At 38.8% G+C, this 11,255-nt stretch overlaps 1 protein-coding gene across 5 annotated transcripts in view; it reads right to left on the reverse strand.

Moving 5' to 3' along the window:
* Positions 1–11,255, reverse strand: part of Asb3 (ankyrin repeat and SOCS box containing 3) — a 98,657-nt gene that overhangs the window by 57,086 nt on the left and 30,316 nt on the right. For 4 of the 5 annotated variants that reach the window (XM_031341989.1, XM_031341988.1, XM_031341992.1 and 1 more), the window contains one exon: positions 10,294–10,502. In XM_031341989.1, coding sequence (XP_031197849.1) covers positions 10,294–10,489 — 196 coding nt within the window. In that variant the 5' untranslated portion in view covers positions 10,490–10,502. Of the gene's footprint in view, positions 1–10,293; positions 10,503–10,869; positions 10,931–11,255 lie in introns of those variants that run through there. The other variant, XM_031341991.1, reaches the window with a different exon arrangement.

An 11,255-nucleotide genomic window follows, 5' to 3' on the forward strand; every position in this document is an offset into this window, starting at 1 on the left:
CTTCATTCATAGCATTAGACAATCAGACAATACTCTGAGGGTTAAGAAGAGTCACATTAGTGTACAATTACAAGGACAAGCCACACATGGCAAAACTTATTTTTCTATAGGAGCAATAAACAGTTGTAATAAATAATCACTCCAGTAAATTCATTCCTATCCACTAAACCTGGGAGGAGCAAGGAACATAATACCATGTTCTAAAGAAACTGACATCACAGGACTCTTGTCTTGTTTTCTTGGAGTTTTCTCACTAGCAGTCAGAATTTTCACACAACTTCAGGTTTTACAACTCTTAACTTGTGGAGCTGAAGAGGGAAGTGGCTGATTTAATATAGATACACTGTCAAAGATTTGCTTAAGCAAGACACTGAAATATTAATGAATGTGATTTTATTTCCCAATTTACTTACAATTTTCAATGAGGAAAATCTCTAGTATTACTTCCTTCTATTCAGTTTTTAATACTTTTTTATTCAACTTCACATGTGCACATGTGTAAGGAAAAGGGAGTGAATACACATATGTGAACATTGTTCAGAGGCCAAATAACAACCTCAAGTGTTGTTCTCTGGAACACCATTTATCTTCTCTGAGAAAGGGAACTCACAAAAGGGAGTTCATCTGTTAGGTGTGAATCACAGCACAGCCTGCTTTATACTCCATTCTCAGGAAAAACCTTGAGTGTAAGATTAAAGTGTTCTCAATTTAATAGCTGATAAAACAAACTGAAGGATTACAATGCCCCAGCCTCTATCAAACAGTGGATTTAGTTGTGGGAAGAATTTGAAGCAGGACTTGTTTGACTCTAAAATCTATGTGGGAGCCTAGCTTTGTCCCTATATGAATCCCAAGTGAGAATTTAAATCTTTATTCTGCTAGTTATGGAAGCTTTTATCTCCTGAGTATGAAAGCTGTCTTTTTCTGTCAAAGAGAGGATGGAGCATGAGGTAGATGATAGAAGTTGGCTTTTAGTTGAGGATATGGTCTCTGCTGTTGTGTTTCAGGAATATCCTCAATGGCCACCGCTGCTGCTGCTTCCTCCTCTTCCTCCTCCTCCTCCTCCTTCTCTTCCTCCTCCTCCTCCTCCTTCCTCACTCTCCTCATGGGTCCTGCCTCAGAACTCAAGCCCAGGAACCTTTGTTCTGACCCACTCTCTTCTCCCAATCCCAGACTGTAGGCATCTTTATTGACCAATCAGGGATAACTTGGGTATAACAAGGTTTACATAACATTATTTGGTGTATGTGAGGATCTCCTCATCGGGACAACCAGATCTCATGGGCCAGAAGTTAGCATTTGAATACATAGTGATACCAGACCAACTTCCTACAATTCCCTCTTTTAATCTAAATAAAGAGGTTCTTTCTCTTACAACATACAGTAGGAACAATTGTGACATAATCTATGGTGTAATATTTATAGTCACACCATATTAAATATATGGTGTAAAATTTATCCATTATAAATCTATATTTATATTGTATTCAGTCTACTTAAACTTGGCAACTTAGAAGAAAGTATTCTATTATCTATCCCATCTTGGTTAGTTTAGAGTTCTGTACATAAATCATTTTCTCATTATCATCTTAAGCATTTAAATTCTCTTTTATAACTTACAATTACCATCCTTAAAACACCATTTATAATTTCCCTCAAACCGTCACTAAACATCTTCTAGGACTCTCTAATCTTTACTTATCATCCTTAAAATAACTTGACTCCAAAATATTTTCTTAGACCCTTTATAATTAAAGTTTAGTTGTGAAACTATCACTATCTGGTTTTCAATCCCATCAGAGACCTGAGAAGGAATAAATATTACCTGAATAAGTAGCAAACTCAGACAAGCAGCTTCCAAGGCTATAGAAAAGGCAAAGAAATGGCTGCCTGAACAGTTCCCCTGAATTGTCTCTATAATATTGGTGTATCCATCTTTAGCCTTCTGGCCTAGAGTATCTGACAGACATTTTTGTGAAGCAGGAAATATAAAGAATTTGCTTACTCTGTCTTGGCAGAGTTCAGAAGTAGACTTTGCCTGTGTTTGTTTGTCCATTTTGGACAGCATTCTGTCTGTAGAGGGAATAAGGCATTTTCTTTGCCTAGTGGCAGCTTGCTACATTAGAAACCATCTCCTAATGGAGATTCTTCAGTATTCATCCTTTTTTTTTTTTCAAAGAAAAATAGGGTGCTGCTAGGAGCTGACATGTCTCAATGTCAAAAAGACCTTAAATTAATAAAAACATCTTTAAATGCTATATTCTGAGCCTCTAGGTTTCTGAAGACCATCTATCTATTCATGGTATAACTGAACAAGCAAATGTTGCTTGTTTCTAGATATTTATTATCTGTTCAACCATGTGATACTGTAGACTAGTATCTGACATGACCATGAATTTGACTGTCTGACTATTAACTTGTATTTCTTGACCATCCCTAACAGTTTACAGTAGCAGCTGTTAAAAGGACTAGGACTAAACCTTATATTTTTAAATGAGTTGCACAGGCACAACAGCTACACAAGTGTTGAAACATACATAAATTACAATATACCAAAATCAACCTTAAACATTGTATCAAAATCCAAAGATTTATACTAATGAAAACCTTAAACCTGTATCAATATATAATAATCCATACTAATGCAAACAAAAATGACATTGTTTGAGAATAGCAATAGCTAAATTGAAGAGTAGATTCAATAATCTACCCTTTATACTATTCTTCCTATATGATTATCTCGATACCCGCCTTTTCTTCTCAACCTTTTATCTAAGAAAAAAGGTTAGAGAAAAGGGGAAAAAACAGAAAAGTCCCTGGGTCTAAGCTCCCCATTGTATCCTTCCTTCCCAAGACCATAACTATTTTGTAACCATTCTCTTAAATGACAATATATCCATAACTCATAGAATGACCAAAACTATCTACCCCAACCTAAGAGATTCGGACGACGGTCTTTTTGAAATTAGTTCCTGGTTATCTGGGGCATATTTCTTTTGGGGGCCCAAGAAAATTGGAAAAATGGTTAAATCTTAAGAAAGCCAGCTGCGACATTTCTTGTCTAGTCCTTGGGTGCTGTGAAAGTTTAGATATTTGTAAAGTCTGAGATGGATCAGTCTGTCAGGCTGGACAAAGTAGGATGCTAGTACAATTTTGTCAGAGTCTCAGCATCCTCCAGGATGAATCTTATTAGATCCTGTTCCAACCTACTGGCATTTGGTCCTTTTGTTCTAAAAAGATATAAACTTTTAAATATAACATGCATTTTTGTAATAACAATGTAGGGAATGTAAAATGCACACAGATCAGATAAAGATCAAATTTGTGTTCTTTGTTTGAACAGGTGAAAGACATCTATCTTTCTTGAGCTAGTTTGGATTGTAATGAAAATTGCAATATAAATTTTTATCTACACCATATGAAAGGATGGCATGATGAGTCTTGAGGACTATGTAGCCAACAAAATCCATTGGCTATGTACAGCGCAAGTTCTTGCTTGAGACATACACATCCCAGTAAGTTTCAGAGTAGTTTAATAAAGAGTTGGTATTACACATTACCCATTTGGGTCTTTTGATTTTTCTTTTGCTCTTGTCAGTAGCCATAATCTTCTGGAGGTCTCCCACTATCAATTCTGATCCTTAATATTTTGGATTGGATGCCCAAAGCCTTTTCTCCTTTTCTGTTGACACAAACATAAAGCCTTTCTCCCAACATAATATCCCTTTTGTCCAGCAGTTTGAAGTATAAGTATACACTGATCCTATCTGGCAGCCCCATTTCATGCCCGTCTGTTCCATTTCGACTTTTTTTTCAAAGAGTATATACAATATCACTATTATCATTGAACATATGATCATTTTTATGTTGACAAAATCAAAACAAAACTATACAAAGTCTAAATAGCCTTCTCTACAGTGATACATATTTGTGGGTCTGCATTTCTACCTTGCTGCAAGGGTGTCCAAACCCGCTGACGTGCAGCTCAGGAGGCAAAATGCAGGGGCATTAGGCTGTGTCAGGGAAGGCAAAAGACAGTGTAAGATAGGGTTCCAACCCATATTTTTCCAGGTGAGAAACAGCAGGGGCTGGGATAGATGCTGTAGTTCTCAAACTCCTGGGCACTCAGATACCACTGGAACCTCATGGAGTTGGGAACAGTGGTTGCCATCCTCCAGTGTATCCTCAATGGGGAGCTCAAGGAGTTACGAATAGGAGTCAGCAGGACAGGGCACAATCCAACTTAGCTACAAGTGAGTGCCAAGAGACTTAGGCATGGCTCCTGTATGAGGAAGGCCAACCCCATTGTGGTTCTTGATGAAGGAGACAGAACTTGCTTGTCCCAACTGTTTTATTCATGGTAGATGAAGATGCATACGTCTTACTCAGGGTGGACCAGAAATTAAATACCTTTTGCAGGAAGAAATGCCCAGGAATGAAAAGCTCATTGGTTAAACACTCGAGGTCTATCTAGATACCTCATTAGCAAGGAGAAGTCCAGGTTCTATGCTATATGACTGGTTGTCATGGTCCTCTTAGTATCGTGCACCACCTGGCTGGGTGGCTGGGAGCTAGTTTGAACTCCTGCCATTCTCAATTACAAGACTCACTGGGGTTCTGAACTTGTGACTACCTTAGCAGTCCTTCTATGTGGTGGCACACTCCACTGTCCCATATATAGTTATTATTATCTATTAAGACAGGGTTTTTCTGTGTAGCCCAGGTTGTCTTGAACTTGCTCTGTAGATCAGGCCTGCCTGATTCACAAGGAACATATCTGTCTCTGTCTTTGTTTCCTTTAGCAAATCTTACCAGCAAGTGCCACCACAACCAGCTCAAGTATATTTTAAGTATATTATACCTTTTTAAATGTCTGAGCTCTGTATTTTGTGCTAGGCTAAGCTGTCATTAGTTGTCCCATGGGAGCCCCACATCTTAAGGAAACTGTTTGGCAGTTCAGAACAGCATGACACCCTATTTCATGTTAACTCTCATGAGTTCTTGTCAGAAAAAGTAAATAGAATATATAGGTATGGATGGATGTGGGGGTTGGAATAAGATAAAATGTGGAGGAGGAGGGGTGTATTTGTTGGGGTTCTCTAGAGTCACAGAACATATGGAATGTCTTTCTATATTGAGGGATTTATTATGATGACTTAAAGTGTATAGTTCAACTCCCCAACAATGGCCAGCTGTGAATGGGAAGTCCAAGAATCTAGTAGTTGCTCAGTCCCACAAGGCTAGTTGACTCACCTAGTCAAGTCTTTACAGTAGGTTCCAACAGATGTGCTGGCAAGTAAATGTAAGCAGGCAAAGAAGAGTGAATCTTCCTTCTCCCAATGTCCTTATGTAGGTCTCCAGCAGAAGGTGTGGCCCAGATTAAAGGTGTGTACCACCATGCCTGAATCTGGGACTTGCTTTGTCCCAGGCTGACCTTGAACTCAAGAGGTCTCCCTGCCTAGTCTCCTGGGATTAAAGGCATGTACTACCTTGCCTGGGTCTAAGCTTTTCATGGCCACTATGCCTTAAGATCTATATCTCAAGATCCAGGTCAGAAACTTGTGTCTTCCAGCCTCAAGATCGGGATCACAGGTGAGCCCTCCAATTCTAGATTGTAGTTCATTCCAGATAAAGTCAAGTTGACAACCAGAATAGCCATTACAATCCACCCCTTATCGATTTGACAAAAATAATATCTCATGTCCACATGAAACAACAAGGTCATGAATACAACTAACAGGATATAACGATTCCTCAGACAATCACAAACGCATTTGTGAATTTACAAATCCTTAGCTGGTGTTTATAACTACCTTCCTCTACTACCCATTCTGTATTTCCTCCACCCTCTGCAAGCACCTCAGCAGGTCTTGGCTCTTTTCCTGGAGGATTGACCCATTCCTTCATTCCTGATGGGTCTGCACCCTTTGTCATCCTGCTTGGATTAGGCTGTTGTAATTTCCCATTGACTTTAATCACAGGACATGGCAGTATTAAGAGACGCCCTAAGGGATCTCCTGCACTCCAGACATAATCCTGCTTACCTCCATTGTGAAGAGGCAATCCAATTTCCCCATGGTAATCTGGATCTATCACCCCTCCTAACACTGTTATTGCTTTCTTAGCCTGTTGGTTTAAGGGCATTAAAAGCCCAAAATGACTACGGGGAAGTCTAAGCTTCCAGTTCAATGGAATGTTTGTTGTGGCTCCTAGTAGGAGCACGTCCCTCTCTGGAACCAAAACTTCTAGGCCAGCAGAACCTAGGGTTGTGGGGACAGAAAGCAAAAATTTTCCTAGACAGTAACTAGGAGTGATAGTGAATGGAACTATTCCCTTTTCCACCCCTTGATTCCTGGCTATAGAAGAAACTGTACCATATATCGGATGCTGATTCAAAGCATATACTACCTTCTGAAGAACTCTGCCCCAGCCCTCCATGCTGCTGCCACATAAGGTGGAAAGAGAGACCCAACTCCACAATGTTGTCAACTGCCATGCATGCACCACTGTACACTCACCCTCTCAAACACACATCATGCGCACACATGCCAACACATGAACACACAAACAGATTCAACAATAACTTAAGAAAGGGTTCAGCCAGGCAGAAGGCTATACTCTTGCAATTCTAGCACAAGGTAGGCTAAAACAAAATGATTGTGAGTTCAAGGCTAGCCCAGGCTACAGAGTAAGACTCTAGAAAGAAAGAAGAGTTTCAGAACCTAATATAAATTGGTTTGACGTTTCAATGATTAACTGGCTTCCTTACAACAATGTGTAAACTTTACCAAAAGAATATTTTAGTTTTATACTGAACTCAACTATCACTCTGACTTTCTTGATGAGACTGCTACTTGAAAATGGCTCAGCTTTCTATGAGAGCCTCTGCTCATTTTTCTATTAAAGGCAGAGTAGTTTCTGCACCTCATATACTTACTAAACTTTGAACAATGAAGACATGAAAGACTCCCTAATGGCAAACACTGTGATCACATAAATCTTCCATAAACCTTGTGAGTTCTTGATTACACCTGAGAACTTGGACCATGTGTCAGCCATCTGTGCAGCAGTGACAAGAGTAGAGCTTAACACTCTCCAATGACACCACACTCTACATCTGCTGACACAAAGTGTAGTTTCACTTATGAATAATAAGTTCTCTCATTACTTATTACAGTGATAGGTAACAAACTGTTACTTTGAGTTTTACTGACCACTAAGAGGAAAACAAAACTCCACAGTCCATGGTAGAAGATGATTAAAGATTAAGAACAGAACCATATCTCAGTAAATTCAGCTAAGTTTGGTGAGGCCAAATCTCAAAAGAGCGGATCATAAAGGTCAGAAAAGCCTGTGTCAAGCAGATTACATTAACAAGTTTTATCAATGTAAAACACAGCCCTTGCGTCAATGGGAATAAGAGATATTTCAAGCCAAGTATGAATGACCATGGTCTGGAAACATGGATTAAGGTTACTTTGTTCAAGTATGTAGACAGTCACATGAACTTTTATATTCATAGATTAAAAGCATATTATACATGAAGATATTTTCCAAATGCATTGGTGAAAATATCAGGTATCTGGATTACAGAAAGACAGAAAATGCTCACCACAGGTTTTATATGTTAACTGATGACATTCTTAGCTTTAGGTTGCTGGAAGCTAATAACCTATTAAATTAGTAGACTCCAAAACTTTTACTTAATAGCTAAAAGGATGCTAACCCAGATACAGACGTAGGGGGTTGATAAATGGATATTATTTTTAAAAAACTAAAGATAATCCTAGATAACTGTCTCTCTGTCTGCAACATTCCAGCATGCTACAATCACAATGTTTAAACAGTCCATCAACCTCATAAAATCTATAATCTTAACATGAAACCACTTTTACATAAAACATGTTATTGAGTATAATTAAATCCATATCCCTGGGCCTCACTCAACCATATTTATCGTACAATAAGCTATCTTGGCACTGGGACAAAGTTCAGTTGAGTAAAAGTGTTTGCTACACTAGCATGAGGACCAAGTTTGGAATGCTAGCACTGGTGTCTCCCTGTTTACCACAGCATGAGCTATAAAACTCACTGGCCAAATAGCCTAGCCTAATCAATAAGCTCCAAGTTCATTGAGAGACTCTGCCTTAAAAATTAAGGTGCAGAATCTGAATAGATAGCTGTAACCTTTAACAGGTCAACTTCGCTGACCTGTCAGTGTGCTTTAACTTCACTGAGTTTGGTCTTCTCCATCAAAACAAAATATGTTTTAAGTTTTAATTACTATTCTTAAGAGATCCATTCCACAAAAAGTCTCTAATCTGTAAGCTCCAAATAAGGTAGATTATTTATAAATAATGCCATTCAATGATCTCTCTCTCTCTCTCTCTCTCTCTCTCTCTCTCTCTCTCTCTCTCTCAAGCACACACACAGTTCTTTTGTGAAGGCTAAAGTTATGTTTTGAATTTTAATTATGATGCTTAAGAAATCTATAAAACAAAAATTCTTCTAACCTGTAAGCCCCAAGGAAAGATAACTTCTTGGAATGTTGGGAGCTGTTGTTTATGTAAGATAACAAGCCACATATTTTCACATCTGTAAATCAGGTTGGTTGCCCCAATTGTACAGAATGTACTTGACCACATGCAGGCAGGAGGTACTTAGACAAGAAGTACAACAGAATGTATGCTGGCCCACATGGGACAAAGGCAGGAAGTATGTGGCCTTGTGGATTCTGTCTTTATAAGCACCTGACTAAAATAATTCACAGCCATTGTGTGGGACTCTCCTGGATATAGGCCTGGCCAGTATCCATGGTCCTGGCCAGTATTTAATAAAGCTTGCTTCAAACTTGGCTCCAAAAAATGTGGTAGTGGTCTTATTTTCACGTGATGAGATAATCAGATGTAACATGATCTAAAACAGCAGATTAATAATGTAAATCAAGCATCTGACACATAAAACAGACCACAGTGCCTTCAACCCCCTTTCTGCAATGCAGACCCTTTTACTCAGTAAAATACTGGTTACACTTCATGAGCTGTCCTTGAAGAAGCCAGCCCAGTTGACAGCATTGCTGACTCCTTTGCTGTAACTACTGCTGCCAAGTATAGGTCAAGCTTTGAGCATTCAGTATGCAAAGTTAGGAAAACATGTTCAATACCACATGGGCTTTATTTTCTCAAAAGTGAAATAATCCTGCTTAATGTTTTTTTTTTATTCACTATCTATCTTTCCTCACAACATTACAAGCACTATAAAGAGAGGTACTCTGGTCCATGCTGTACTGCAAATATAAAGTCCAAGTAATTAGAAAATTTCTCAAAAATAAGGATAATGAGAAGTATGTTGTTTTGTTTTTTTTTTAAAGATTAGGGCTGGAGAGATGGCTCAGTGGATAAGAGAACTTGTTGCCCATGAAGAGAACCCAGGTTTCGTTCCCACCATCAACACAATGGCTTATAACCCTCTGTGTCTCTAATTCCATGGGATACAACTTTCTCTTCTGACCACCGAGAGCATCAGGCATGCACATGGTATGCATACACATATGCAAGCAAAGCACTCATATACATAAATAAAAATTTTAATTTTTAAAAAGATTAATCCAAATAAAACACAGTACCACTGTTCCTGTTGTTTATTTCCTTTTCCAGGCCAAAAGAGGGAGAGGAAAAAGCAAAAGGAGAAGGAGAGGGAGAGGGAAAGGAGAAGGAATATATATCATGAGTAATTTCCAAATACAGTTAAAACAGCAGGCTACTCTGACATATCACGTAGAATAATTAATAAAGATAAACAAAGAGGCTAGGCACGGTTGGTGCATGCCTTTAACCCTAGCACTCAGGTGAAGCAGACAAGCAAATCTCTGAGTTCCAGACTACACAGAGTGACAGAGCTAGGCCAGTGAGACACCTTAGAGGGTAAGGACGCTTGCTGCTAGACTGATAGGCTACATTTAATCCCCAGAACCTACATGACGAAAGGAGAATACTGGCCCATCCCTCTGAACTCCTTAGGCATATGATAGTATATGCATGCCTCACACACACACAAATTAAATAAGTGTATAGTAAATAAATGTGGAATAAGTAAACAAAGTATAAATACTTCCAGAATAAAGGGCAATATTTATAGATGTCTAGATGGATCCAAAGCAGAAATCTTAGCATCCTTAATAAGAGAGGTACTTATTTTAGGAGTACAGAAAAGAAAACATATCACTTATTTCCATCTTCCTATTTTCCCGGTTTTGTTTCTATATACAGCCTCCATGCCTTGCATTTACTTTACCTGTATGAATCAGCATCTGCAAACACTCTACAGCATTGTGATAAGCTGCTTCATGAATTGGCATCCATCCCCTGTTATCAGCAACATCCACACTTCGACCTTTTTTGAGCAGTTTCCTTAGAATTTTAACATTGCCTTCTCTGGCAGCGAGTCCAACTGTAGAGCATGTGTCTGAGTAAGCCTCTGTAAAATCCATCCTTTTGATCAGTCTATAAAACAAGGCAGAAAGACAATGCCACAGTCAGTAAAATAACACAGTCAGTAAAATAAAAGAACCAGATATCAGTCCACCATATGTCTCTCACATAAGTTCTTAGCAATATTATTTAAAATATCAAGGGAGTTTTTACCGTCCTATCTTTCTCCCTCAGAAAACGTCTATCAGATCTTTCCAGCAGGCTACCTATTCACACCCCAGCAAAGCACAGTCTACTGCTAAGAGCAGACAACCACTGGTGAATCCCATCTTACTACTCTTTGTGGGAAACAACTAAATCCCAAAAGGCCTTTTAAAATGAAAAGAAAGGATGGAATGGTGTTGGAGGAAAACAAAAATAACAAGGGATGTTTTCCTACTCTTGTTGGTCCTTTCCAGAAGGAGATAAACACTCAGAAGCTCCATCCTTGAAAATGTACCACTGAATGAAACCAGCAAAGTCAACAGACAGCAGCCTTCCTACACAAGTATCAGTGTGTCATCATAATCACCTCCCTTCATAGTTCATTTCATGTTCTCTAGCAATCAAGGCCCAACACAGATCTCAGTATAAGACTCGCAAACTAGTCACATGATTCAGCATTCTCGGGGAAGCCTGAAGTCCCACGGAGCAACCTTCTCAGTTCTACTGTCATCCTAGTTTCCTAATGGCCCTTGGGGGAGGAAGGTTGAAAATGCCAGCATATCCAGCCCAATACTGATGAAACTTTCTAGAACCATATTCTAAGCAACTTTTTTTTTTTTT

This window comes from Mastomys coucha, unplaced genomic scaffold, assembly GCF_008632895.1.
Source record: "Mastomys coucha isolate ucsf_1 unplaced genomic scaffold, UCSF_Mcou_1 pScaffold22, whole genome shotgun sequence".
NCBI lineage: Eukaryota > Metazoa > Chordata > Mammalia > Rodentia > Muridae > Mastomys > Mastomys coucha.